The 14,120-nt window shown below is 46.4% G+C and overlaps 1 protein-coding gene across 1 annotated transcript in view; it reads right to left on the minus strand.

Moving 5' to 3' along the window:
- Nucleotides 1–14,120, minus strand: part of PTH1R (parathyroid hormone 1 receptor) — a 489,474-nt gene that overhangs the window by 106,915 nt on the left and 368,439 nt on the right. Inside the window, exons 5-6 of the mRNA XM_077493522.1 lie at nt 13,250–13,344; nt 477–663 (exon numbers count right to left, since the gene is read on the minus strand). Of these exons, the coding sequence (XP_077349648.1) occupies nt 477–663; nt 13,250–13,344 (282 nt within the window). The remainder of the gene's footprint in view (nt 1–476; nt 664–13,249; nt 13,345–14,120) is intronic.

Consider the following 14,120-nt stretch of genomic DNA (forward strand, 5'->3'; position numbering starts at 1 on the left):
AGTTATGTTGAGGGGACAGCAAATTTACACTGTTATACAAGCTGTACACTCACTACTTTACATTGTAGACAAGTGTCATTTCTTCAGTGTTGTCACATGAAAAGAGAGAAGGAAATATTTACAAAAAAGTGAGGGGTGTACTTACTTTTGTGAGATACCACATATATATATAAAATTAGGCACCAAAAATTGTACTTGATGGAGCCGCTGTCATTTCAGCCCTTCATCTGTCATATCATTCTCCGCAACTCAATAAACACTTCCGCTATGAACATGAATAGTCCCCTGATGGGTTTTCATTTTGTTACTACGTTTCTTTGAACTTTGGCTGTTGCGTCTCTTTCATCTTAAAAGCAGTAAAGTAAGGCAAAGATTAAAGATTAAAACTTAGGACTTTTTTTATCATGAAAAAAATAAAATAAAAAAATGCCGGAAAGAAACAATCTTTTTTGGTGCCTATATAGGGCATCACTCACAAACTGCGACTTGTCTACTGGAGGGGCGTGGGTGATCGATTTCAAGTCTTCTTCAGAGAAGCGTTCCATCTCCTCCAGAACGTACCCGGAATACAAGACGGTGTCTTTCACAAAGATGCTGATGGCTCTCAGCATGAAGGACACAAAGAGGTGCATGTGGATATAATTTCTGGTGCAATGCAGTCTCCTGGATAAAAAACAAAAACAAAAAAAAAAATTGTAATACATTTTTTTTAAAAATTATGCTTCTAAAACAGGCAAAAAAAAAAAAATACATCTATAAAGCACTCTTACTATTTTATAATCTAGGAAGGGTTGCCGACCAATGTTTTAATGGAACCACATCCCCAGAATCAATAGATAAAAGCACATGAAAAATTGGACTTTCTATGTGATATGTATTGTAACAAACAAGTGTTTCTTAAAAAAAAATATAAAAAAACATCAAAAGAAATATCAAAAAACATACCGTACTTTGTATTTTACATCATTTATTTATGCCTGAACCGTAGTTTTTAAATAAGAGCATTACCACACATTAGATATGGACATGAAAAAAGCCTTAAATACGTCACATGGTATAGTAGTCCCAAACCGGAGGTGAGAGCCCAATCCTCAAATATAGGATAGCCACAATGATTGCTGCACACGCCACTCCAGGATTATATACTGTTCAGTTATAGCAACGTTACATATTGTGATAATCCCATCCATGAGTGAAGATAAAATCCTACCTCGACGCGTTTCACAGGGTGCCCTGCTTCTTTAGGGGGATATTTCAACTGCAGGTGGCTGTAATTCCTTTTGCTTTAAGTCTGCTGAGTGCACGTACCTGGGATCCAGGGAAGCCCAGTGTGTCCTGGTCAGGGGCCAGGCTCAGGGACTAGTAGCTATAGCAGTAGAGAGGCTCCCACCAACTAGTAGGATAAGTATACAAGCAAGTCACCCTGGCAAATGACACGGGCTCACCTGATGTGAGGAGCCTAAGCATTAACCAGTATTCACCAGAGGTCCTGAAGTTGGGGTTTGCTGCGTGTTAGTACTGGTCGCGGTCCTCAGGGTTACCCCAAGATGAAGTGAGCAAGCTAGGGACCAAGAGCAGATATAGGAGGTAGGGATCAAACAGAAATGTAATCAGTAAACAAGCCAAAGGTCAGTACCAAATGAGCTATGACTAAGCACTGTTAAATGTGAAACGCATCAGCTCGTTTGTCCCATTTTTTTGTTGTGGCTTGTATCTGTTGGACGTTTTACAAATAAAGGCTATATTCCGGAGTGCGGCTGTCCAGAACTTCCTTTTTGCCTCATGTTGCTATATGCTTAGCCAGCACTTGGTGTTCCAGCTCCGAGGAGAGTTCTAGACTCACATTTCCACCTGGAGCAGTGATCCCCTTCCCTTCACCAAATGGTCGCAGGTTGGGATCAATCAGAAGCATAGTCGAAGAACAAGCCAAAGGTCAATAGTGAGTGGTAGCAGAAAATGGACGGCCGAAGCAGTGACAAGAGTGAGACACTGGCAGGAGAGAGCACACAAATCTGGCAAACAGGAAGTGCAAAGGCATGGCTAAACTAACACGTTCATGGGAGGAGCAAAGGTTTCAAGGCTCAAGAGAAACAAGGCACAATCGTTCAAGGAATTGTCCAGAGAGCTGTCCAGCATCCCAGGTGACTCAGCAAGAAGAGACACTGCTAGACACAGTAGAGGTCGCAGGTTCAGACCCGGGTCCTGACAGTGTGACTGCAAAGGCATGGCTCAACTAGGAAGTTCATGGGAGGAGCAAAGGGTTCAAGAGAAACAAGGTTCAAGGCAAGAGCATTCAAGGAATTGTCCAGGGAGTCGTCCAGCACCCCAGGTTGCTCAGCAAGAAGAGACATCACTAGACACAGTAGAGGTCGCAGGTTCAGACCCAGGTCCTGACAATGTGACTGCAAAGGCATGGCTAAACTAGGACGTTCATGGGAGGAGCAAAGGGTTCAAGAGAAACAAGGTTCAAGGCAAGAGCGTTCAAAAGAATTGTCCAGGGAGCCGGCCAGCATCCCAGGTTGCTCAGCAAAAAGAGACATCACTAGACACAGTAGAAGTCCCAGGTTCAGACCCAGGTCCTGACAATGTGACTGCAAAGGCATGGCTAAACGAGGATGTTCATGGGAGGAGCAAAGGGTTCAAGAGAAACAAGGTTCAAGGCAAGAGCGTTTAAGGACTTGTCCAGGGAGCCGTCCAGCATCCCAGGTTGCTCAGCAAGAAGAGACATCACTAGACACAGTAGAGGTCCCAGGTTAGGACCCAGGTCCTGACAATGTGACTGCAAAGGCATGGCTAAACTAGGACGTTCATGGGAGGAGCAAAGGGTTCAAGAGAAACAAGGTTCAAGGCAAGAGCGTTCAAAGAATTGTCCAGGGAGCCGGCCAGCATCCCAGGTTGCTCAGCAAAAAGAGACATCACTAGACACAGTAGAAGTCCCAGGTTCAGACCCAGGTCCTGACAATGTGACTGCAAAGGCATGGCTAAACTAGGACGTTCATGGGAGGAGCAAAGGGTTCAAGAGAAACAAGGTTCAAGGCAAGAGCGTTTAAGGAATTGTTCAGGGAGCCGGCCAGCATCCCAGGTTGCTCAGCAAGAAGAGACATCACTAGACACAGTAGAGGTCCCAGGTTCAGACCCGGGTCCTGACAATGTGACTGCAAAGGCATGGCTAAACTAGGACATTCATGGGAGGAGCAAAGGGTTCATGAGAAACAAGGTTCAAGGCAAGAGCGTTTAAGGAATTGTCCAGGGAGCCATCCAGCATCCTAGGTTGCTCAGCAAAAAGAGACATCACTAGACACAGTAGAAGTCCCAGGTTCAGACCCAGGTCCTGACAATGTGACTGCAAAGGCATGGCTAAACTAGGACGTTCATGGGAGGAGCAAAGGGTTCAAGAGAAACAAGGTTCAAGGCAAGAGCGTTCAAAGAATTGTCCAGGTAGCCAGCCAGCATCCCAGGTTGCTCAGCAAAAAGAGACATCACTAGACACAGTAGAGGTCGCAGGTTCAGACCCAGGTCCTGACAATGTGACTGCAAAGGCATGGCTAAACTAGGATGTTCATGGGAGGAGCAAAGGGTTCAAGAGTAACAAGGTTCAAGGCAAGAGCGTTTAAGGACTTGTCCAGGGAGCCGGCCAGCATCCTAGGTTGCTCAGCAAGAAGAGACATCACTAGACACAGTAGAGGTCCCAGGTTCAGATCCAGGTCCTGACAATGTGACTGCAAAGGCATGGCTAAACTAGGACGTTCATGGGAGGAGCAAAGGGTTCAAGAGAAACAAGGTTCAAGGCAAGAGCGTTTAAGGAATTGTCCAGGGAGCCAGCCAGCATCCCAGGTTGCTCAGCAAGAAGAGACATCACTAGACACAGTAGAAGTCCCAGGTTCAGACCCAGGTCCTGAAAATGTGACTGCAAAGGCATGGCTAAACTAAGACGTTCATGGGAGGAGCAAAGGGTTCAAGGTTCAAGAGAAACAAGGTTCAAGGCAAGAGCGTTTGAAGAATTGTCCAGGGAGCCGGCCAGCATCCTAGGTTGCTCAGCAAGAAGAGACATCGTTAGACACAGTAGAGGTCCCAGGTTAGGACCCAGGTCCTGACAATGTGACTGCAAAGGCAAGGCTAAACTAGGACGTTCATGGGAGGAGCAAAGGGTTCAAGAGAAACAAGGTTCAAGGCAAGAGCGTTTAAGGAATTGTCCAGGGAGCCGTCCAGCAACGGAGATCACAGGTTCAGGCCCGGGTCCTGACACTGTGACTGAACTAGTTCACTATACAGGGAAGCAAACTGGAAAGCAGGAGGCATATTGATATGTTTCTAATGTGTTTTCATTTAAGGACTAAGGTTCAAGCATAAATAAATTACTGTAAAACACAAAGCATATTCTTTGGGATTTTTTTTTTATCAAACACTAGCTTGTTGAAACACATAGCACCTAGAAAATAATTTTTTTCTCTTTGTTTTTATCATTTTTTTTTTATTATTTTGTCCTCCCACAGCGTTGCACAAATCAAAGAGGTGATGGCTTTGTCCTGGTCATGAAGCCAAGCCAAGGCCATAAAACACCAGTTGTGCTAATTGGCCAATTAAGCAACTTGTCCGTAGGGTACAATGTGATTAGCTGCTGATGTTAAGTTGTAAACCAACGTGCGTAGAAAAGAAAAAGAAAATGTGAAACGCGGGGCGGTGAGGTCCAGGCTTTGATGATGGCATGCGTTGGCCTGAAGTAAAAGTCGTCGTGTCCTCAATTTGACTTAGCAAATTTAGAGAGCCGAGCGGGCTGTAGGCTACCACGTTGTGCTACGGCATTAAACACTGTTTGCTTGAACATTCCGAAAGCATTGATATCACTTGTCACCGCGCCGTCCCCCGCAGCTCGTGTGATTTGCATCACTTTAATGTCTGCTGGAGAGATATTCTGACTTGCAAATAGAGTGCTACAGAGAACCAGCAAAAGTCCCGAGCAGTCAGTGAGTTTGCTAACAGAGTTACCGTTTAGTCAGAAATTCAAGATCATTGGGATGATAATTGTAGTAGACATCCTGTGGTGGAAATGACATCCACGCTTTTCAAACTACACAGTAGTTGTGATTTACTGTCTGGTGGCTCCTGATTCCAACAATGCAGCCAAATGGCTACTTTGATATCAGTAACAAAGGCAAATCTAGGAAAAACTGGATCTTATGATGATAGGGCCCACAACACCCGACCATTAGAAGTGAGTGGAACTGAGTTTTTCGATTTCCGAAAATTGGCGACAAATATTGAGAGACATTTTGGCAAAATTTCACCATCTTGGCAAAATGCATTAGAGTAAATTAGAAAAGTGCAATAAGAGTGGGGGAGGGGGGGGGAGTCATCTAACGGACATGACAGGTTATCAATAATCATATCTTGATGCCAGTGGCGTAACTAGAACCTTCAGGGCCCCGATGCAAGAAACCATGAAGGGCCCCCCTGAACCCCAGCCAGGGCCCTTCCTTCTGAGTCCGGTGGTGGAACTTCAGGGCGTGGTCACAGGTATGACCTTTGTGAGCCCTGTAGTTCCACCACTGGTATCAGTAGTTTTTTTTATTAGTTTTTTTTTTTAATTTTTAGGTGCCCCATTGGGGGACTGTCCCTAGGTAGGATGGGGTCCCCATCCCCAGAAGAGATGAGGTCCTTTTCTCCAGGGCAGATGAAGTTACTGCCCCCAGGTGAGAAGGGGTCCCTGTCCCCTGGGGAGGTGGGGGTCCCTGTCCCCACGTGAGAAGGGGTCCCTGTCCCCAGGGGGAGATGGAGGGGTATGTAATGGTGTGTGGGGGATGGGGTCTTCTCACTCACCATGAGCAGGCTGCAGGCCGCGCACTCATCCATGTTGGCCTGGGCTCCATCCAGTGTGCTGGACGGGCGATCAGCATATCTCCCAGAAAGACCTTTCATCATCTGTGTATGACGGGGGAGGAGGGGGGCTGGCAGACAAGCCTGCAGTGTCCTCCGGGGGGCTCTCATAGGACTGCACTACATCTGTGTGCTCAAAGTTTGTTTACCCGGGAGAAGTATGCAGTGCAGTGTGGGCCAGACTCAGGGGGGGGCGGGACTCTGGCTGGGGAGAACAGACATCGGATTGAGCGGCAATGCATGGAGCAGGAGAGGGGTACTCTGAGGAGCCGGCCGAGGACACAGGTTATGCGGGGAATGCACAACTAAAGAGCAGCCAGTGCGATAGTCGAGCATGGAGCTCTTCTAGTCATCCTCCACCCAACCGTGTGCATGGTGCACTGGTACCCCTAGCTGCCTATGCTGCTGCCGGCCATATGTAGAGGGGGCTGCATGGGCCCCCTGCATCACAGGGCCCAGTTGCGGTCGCGACTGCTGCACCCCCTATAGTTACGCCCCTGCTTGATGCGTCAAGTCAGCTTTGATGGCCAATATTAGCTCACTATTACAAAAAGCAGTGCCAAGCCAAAATCGGATTAAAGAGTTCCAAGATCATTTTAATTGTTCATAAAAAAAAGTCCTATAAAACAGTCAACACCTTTCAGGTGGCAAAACCACTACCCTTCATTAGGGCACAATGCAGAATAAAACTTGTTGGACTCTTTTATCTGATTAGGTCTGGCTGTATTTTTATGGTTTTAGGATACTTTTGGGTACCCATCGAGGTAAACATTGCAGTTTGGGAGTTGCCTCACCAGAGCCGTTGAACTTGTTTGAAGTTTTCCTTCATTTGACTGCAGTTTTCTAATAAATCTCACTACTCATTGCCTGTGTCATCATCCTTCCCCCATGAGCCATGTGGGTAAATGTCATGCAGATTAGTAGGGTCTCAGTGTTTGTTGTGTGGGCTTCTTGTGTCAGGCTCTAGATCTGGACCTGCTCCTTCTGTGATGTCTGGCTGTGTGCTATCTGAGATGCTCCTTGTCTGATATCTTATGCCAATCTTGCCTTGTCTCTTGTTTCTGATGAACGTTGAAATCTTTGCTCCTCCCACGAACTTCCTGATTTAAGCCACGCCTCTGCACTTCCTGTTTTTGAGATTAGTTCCAGCCATTACCCTGCTCCTTTTCGTACTTGCAGTTGTCCTGAGCTCCAACGCCATTCTTTGGCTTGTTCCTCCACTATGTTGATACTTGATCCCAACCTGCAACCATTTGTTACCAACTATTGGCTTGTTTACTGACTACGCTTCTGCTTGATTCCTACCTGCTATGTCTACTACTGGACCCCGGCTTGTTCACCTCCTGGTGGGGCGAGCCTCAGGACCGCGACCTGGTACTAACATGCAGTAAAACCCATTTTTAACCATCAGGAGCTCTGGTGCTTAGACCTCTGCACTTTGGTGAGTCTGTGTCATCTGCCTGGGTGATCTGCTTGTGTATTCATCCTACTGGTTGTTGGGAGTCTCTCTACTGCTATAGCAACTGGGCAACTGGTCTTTGAGTTTAACCCTTGACCATTACATCTTGCCAGCTTAAGAGCTCTTAAACCACTTGTTACTGACCTTTGGCTTGTTTATGGACTATGCTTCTGCTTAATCCCTACCTGCTACCCCTTCTACTGGACCCCAGCTTGCTCACCTCCTGGTGAGGCGATCCCGACAACCGCAGCATGGTACTAGTATGCAGCAAGACCCATCCACACCATCAGGAGTTCTAGGGCTTAGAACCCGCATCACACACCAGGGTGACCTACTTGAGAACTCATGCTACAGGTCAGTGAGAGCCTCTCAACTGCTACTTTTCTCTGTGCCTGACCATGACCTCTTGTCATCTGATGGGCTCTGATAGTACTTGATCTGGGCTGCATGTGTGGAGTGCTATCTTGGGACCATCCACTGCCTTCATTTTCTTGAAGGAAGGTTTTAATGTCACCTTCTCTCTGAGGTTGAGGATAGCCTCTTCCTCAGCATGTTTGTGGGGTAGGTTGAGGTGGTCAAGACCTATTTCACTATTAATCTATGGCTGCAAATCAGGAACTAGCAACTCTAGCATCTTCACGTGTCCATGATGTATCTGTGGTTGCTTTTAAGGGTGCAATATGTTTGCAATGGGTACTAGGGATTACACAGACTTTTTTTTAACTATCTAGCCCCATGTACCCTTACCAGATAGTACCTTCTCCTTTCCCAGTGACCCTGATGCATTTAAACAAGATTTCAATGAAATCTCAGATTTCTGGCTATATTTTAGGACAATAAAAACTCTCAATTTTGCGCATCCTTGCCCAGTAAAGGTCTTCCTCAAGGAACCCGAACAATTGAGTCTTGTCCATCATACTTTTTTTATTTATTTTTTTATTTTCAGGACAAGCTTTCAGGGTGTGCCCCCTGCTTCAAGGCCCAAGGTACTGCTTGGACCTTGAAGGAGGAGGACACACCCCAAAAGCTTGTCCTGAAAATTTGGATGTTAGCGCCAAAATAAAACAGTAATAGACAGGACCAGTGACGGGACAAGGTCATCTACAGCAGTGGTTCTCAACCCTGTCCTCAAGGCCATGTTTTGGGGAATTTCTCTTAGCCCTTGTACACACGATCGGAGATTCCGACAACCAAATCCGTCGGATTTTGTCTGACGGATTTTGTCCGAAACTGTTGTATACACACGGTTGGACAAAGTAGTCGGAAAATCCGACGTGATGACTTTATTTCATTACGACGGGACTACGTTCACGCTAGTAGCCAATAGGTTTGATGTAGGAATTTGATCTGAGCATGCGTGGCACTTTGTCCGATCGGAATTCTCTACACATGATCGGAGTATGTCCGATCGGAGCATTTTGTCGGAAAATTTTACCAACAAGTTTGAAAACTTGGTCCGTCGGATACCCCGACGGAAGCAGTCCGATGTAGACCACACACAGTCGGAATATCCGACAAAACGGTCCGATAGGACACATTCCGTCGGAATCTCCGACCGTGTGTACAAGGGCTTAGATAAAATAGCTGTCCAAACTGCCAAGCCATTGACTCTGATTTAAAGCACCTGTGCAAGATAAAGGAAAACCTGCAAACATGGCCTGTTGGGGGTACTTGAGGACAGGGTTGAGAACCACTGATCTAGAGCCTAAGGCAAACATGCCAAACAGTGTCCCTCCTGAAGATGAATGAGCATTACGTGTCAGCAAAAATCTCCCCACAGAAACACTGAGCACTAATCTGCATGCTAACCCCCTAAGCATAAAATCCTCCTCCTTCCAGGACAAATCTATCCTCCTGCTGAAATCCCCCCTTCCAGCACAAATCTTTGCCCCCCCCAAAAAGAAATTCACCCTCCTAGCACAAAACCTCTACCCCCTCCTAGTCCCCCCCCCACCACTTTAAATCCCTCTCCCAGAACAAATTGACCCCAAAGCCCCTCGCTTACCACAAATCTTCTTCCCCATCCCCCTCCCAACACAAATCCCCCTAAACCACCACTCTTAGCACCTCCCCCAAGTTTCCCCTCCTTGAACAATACTTACCCCCCTTCAGCCCCCCAAATTCCCCCTTCTAACACAAATCCCATCCCTTCAATTTCCTTGTGGCGCCCTCCCCCCACATCCCATGATACCACAGTGCACAGGGCAGCCATCCCTCTTGTCCACCCCTCTTTTCGCCCTTGGACAGGACTCGGCTACAATCACCTCAAGAAAACTGGAATTTTATACTTGTCAGGGCTGGGCTCAGCCCTTCCTTCTCTGGGCTGGCTGCTCAGCTGACGGGTAATTGCCAGCTCCCATCTCTCTCCACAGTAACTCAGCTGTTTGTCAGGTCACCTGAGACCAGGTGACAGATGCACTCTGTAGGAGTCGGAAGTGCACCGCTAGGTAGTGGACCTTAGGACTGACTGCTGCGGATTGTACCCAGGGAGATTCAGGACACAGGTCCACAGGATCACTAACACAGATCCCAATGGGAGCTGGAGCATAGATTCCCCAGGGCGCGGAGTCTAAGAGCCAGCGGGTGTTCACCAGAGCCTCCAGTGGTGAGGATGGACTTCGCTGCAGTCTGGCTCCAGGTCGCGGCCCCCAGGGTCTCACAGCTCACGCTCACAGTAGACTACAGGAGAAGGAAGCAGCAGGCTGGAACAACAAGGATAGTAAGGGGATAAGGCCGAGGTCAGGGAAACTAGCAGACAGGAACAACAGAGTACACACCAAAGGTTCAGGGTCACAGGCAGACAGGGATGGTCGGGGACATGCCAAAAGGTCAGGGTCACAAGCAGACAGGAATCGTTGAGAACACGCCAAGGTGGGTAAGAGAGACAAACATAGAGCACACGGGAAACAGGAAGCCAAACACACAATGAATACACAATGGTTGATCAGCACCGCTGGCTTGCAGTGCACAGGTTAATATAGGGTTCCCTGATAGGGCCTGGGGTAGAGCCATGCTTAGAGGAGAGGTTATAAAAACCACCAGGTGGAAGTGGCTGACCTCTTAGTCAGAACACATGAGGGGAGGTAAGCAAACACAGTAAGATCACTGCATAACCATGACACTGTTGATGATATCCTGCTCGTCAGTCCTGCTTACTTAAGCCGTTAAGCCCAGAGGATCTCTGCCTTCGCCTTGGTCAACATCTCAGAGACGCTCTCCTGCATCCCTGTTAAAGGACTTGCAGGAGAGACATCCCTTCTTGGCTCCAGATCCTGCTTGCTGTTTTGACTACGCTCATCTCTGGCTCCCTGACGTTTGGCTTGTCTTGACTATCCGTTCCGGTTCCTGAACTCTGGCCATTTTCTGACTACTTTTGTTATATTTACTTTTATTATTAAACAAGTGTGATTCAAACTGTACTTCTGTCTCGGTCTGATTTCATGGTTTCTGACAAGACCTAAACTTTGACTGAAGAACTTACAGAAAAAAAAAAAAGAAACAATGTATCAACTTTGTTGTCAACGTTGTATGAAGCTGCATCCTAAACAGTGACGAAACAATGCTGTAGGGATGGATGGAATATATTTGTTCACATCTGTATTTAGATGCATTTGCTAAGTACTAGATGTACCTTTCACGGTTCAGGGAAACAACTACGGCATTATGTTCCATTACTGACCTCCTACGTCTTATCAGCTTGTCCCTAACCTTTCCACTTAAGATGATTGAAGTCCACACTTGGAATCCAATAAAACATTCACCGTGAAGTTCTCATTCTGGGAAATTCACAGCTCAGTAGCAATTGGAAATTGCAATATATGCCGGATGTGGTACATTTGCTGTATAGGTACATTCTGGAGAATTTTCTTTCAGGTGGGTATTAAAAAAAAAAAAAAAGAGGATTTCACTACTGAATAGGGATCATTTGTAACAATGGGAAATGTTGTATTGCCTCACATTGTCCATGTTAGTTTTTAGAAGTACTGCTATTATAAAATTCACCAGAAAGATCGCACTTGCGACAAATGGACGCCAAAAAGGGATAAAGCGGCTCACCGCGTGTCCTGCTCAATAGACGTGAACAAAGATTGTCATAAATGAGGTAGCTCTAAATCACCCAATTACAAAAATGAACAAACTAATAAACATATAAAAAAAACATTCAAGTGAAAACTGTGATGATAAAACGAGCTCATAAAAAAAAAAAAAAATAATAGGTCCAAATAAAACCATCAAGAGCTTTAGCGTCCAATCCCACGCGATGAAGTATCAGGTGAAATAATTTGACCAAGTACAGTGAGTGGGGAAAAAGTATTTGACCCTCCCTGCTGATTTTGTACATTTGCCCGCTGACAAAGAAATGATGAGTTTAGAATTTTAATGGGTCGGTTTATTATAACAGTGAGAGACAGAAGAACAAAAATATCCAGAAAAAAACGCATTTAAAAAAAAAAGTTATCAATTGATTTGCATTTTAATGAGTGAAATAAGTTACATAGTTAGGTCAGGCCGAAAAAAAAAGACACAAGTCCAACCTATGTTGCCGCATACACACAATCGGACTATCTAGGCGGACTTAGTCCGGTGGACTATCCGCCAGACTTTCCAGTGGAGGTCCGCCGGACTTTCCAAACAAGCGGACTTGCCCACACACGCCCACACAGGAACTGACTTTTCCGGAGGACTAGGTCCGGCGGACAATCTGCTGGACTTTTGGCCGGACTTTCCAAATGAATGGACTAGCCCACACACGGACTAAAGTCTGTTAATTTTGAACGCGACTCCAGGTAGGTAGGAAGCAAAGAAAGTCAATGTCGCCGCTTCCATCGGCACGACTGACACCTCGTGAGCCCCGTTGCCTGGTATGGGATTTAAGGGTAACCCCTATGCCAGAAAACGGCGTGGTGGTCCCCCCAAAGTAAATACCAGACCCTTATCCGAGCACGCAGCCTGGCCAGTCAGGAAAGGGGGTGGGGACAAGCGAGCGCCCCCCCTCCTGAACTGTACCAGGAAGTATGCCCTCTATATGGGGGGTGTGTGCTTTGGGGAAGGGGGGCTCCCGGCTGCCCCCCACCCCAAAGCACCTTGTCCCCATGTTGTTGACACTGCTATGGGGCAAAGGACACTACAGCGGGGGGGGGGGGTGATGTGAAGGGGGCAGAGGACACTGCGTTGGGGGGTACAAAACATTACTGTGGGAGGAGGGGGGCAAAGGACACTACATTGGGAGGGTAATGTGAATGGAACAGAGGGCACTGCTATGGGGGGGGGGGAGGACACTACTGTGGGTAGCGATGTGAAGGGAGCAAAGGATACTACTGTGACACACTATGTTCTAAAAGGGCCCCGCCTAGTGCCCCCCCTTCCCCGCCCCAAACCCCGCTTTCCCCAGGGATCTTTCATTTCCTCCATGTTGTCCAGGTGGATCTCAACTTCTGAAAGATTGCCTACCCCGAGCTATACACTATACCACTATGTAGGGCATCACTTCCTGTCCAGCGTGATGACGTCATAGACTCAGCTGACGCGTTTCGTCACCAGTCACATGACTTCCTCAAGGAGAAGCTTTGTATTGGCATAATATTCATTTAACGTGGGTTTTATGAATCATAATCATATGCTTTTAGCTGCTGAAATTGAGATGCATAACGAGTTCATTACACACTAGGGGGCTCCACCATTATTTGCGAATCACATATTTGAAAGGTAGCGCTGCATTTAATTTTTTTTTTTTCTGTGTTTCACAACAGTGAATTAGCTGCAAGCCTTTCGCACATTTATCCAAATAATTATCCATTGCCAGCATTCCTTGTTATATAGATAGTAGCACTTTGATTACTTTATAAATTCTTCTGAGATCGTAAAAACCAAAGAAAGATAAATAAAATAAATAAAGCAACAAACACAGAAATTTACCTGAAGTATCCTAAGATGAGCACTGCGATGGTTAACGATCCCAGCGACATGGAATACCCGACAGTGTAAATTAGGTGAAGTCGATCAAAAACTTCCTAGAAGACAGAGAGAGAGAGAAAATGTCACTTGGAGTGGCAGGCTCATTACCGCCATGTTCTCCGAGCTTGTTAGAGTGGGTGTCACCGGTGCGTCTTCCTCATACCGCTCAGTAAGTCGGCCTCAGATCTTTCAAGGGCATAAAAATAAAACAGATATATCGGGTAGGAGGTGTGTGCGCGGGGGTCATGTCACACCAGTCATTTAAGTAGCATTGACTGCAACTGCCACAAAATATCTCATTAAAGAAAGAATAGAAGAGTATGTTCGGAAATTACACCTTTATGGTATTATCGAAATGCAGACTTGGAGGTAATTTTTGCAATGAAGATAGTATTCATAATTGTTTTCTGTTCATTAGCAATGAGCGAATCGGTTTTCGCAGAACTAGGCTTGCAATGAATTGGGCAAATCCATGACGAGCTTGAGGTAATTCGCCACAGATGGGTGATCTGCTCAGCGAAATGGTATAATTGGTGCTTGAGAAGGTAGGGGCAGATCGGTAGGGTTAACTTACCGTTAAGAGTCAGGTTACGATTTAGGGGCCATTCAAATGATTGCGCGTGCATTGCCATTGAGCAACCCTTTCATTTTGAACCTCAGCACACCTGCACTATTTTGTCAGGGCAACCCACCACAATGTTGCTGAGATGTGACTTCATAGTGCTCTGGAACTAATTTGTCATAAATATAAAGGAGAGGTACGGCCATAGCTCTTTTGGCCATACTTCTCCTGTGATCCACTTAGTTCTGTAATCCTGTGACCCACATTTAG

The sequence above is a fragment of the Lithobates pipiens genome, unplaced genomic scaffold (assembly GCF_037356315.1).
Source record: "Lithobates pipiens isolate NorthernLeopardFrog02 unplaced genomic scaffold, aLitPip1_a1.2 Scaffold_19, whole genome shotgun sequence".
NCBI classification, from domain to species: domain Eukaryota; kingdom Metazoa; phylum Chordata; class Amphibia; order Anura; family Ranidae; genus Lithobates; species Lithobates pipiens.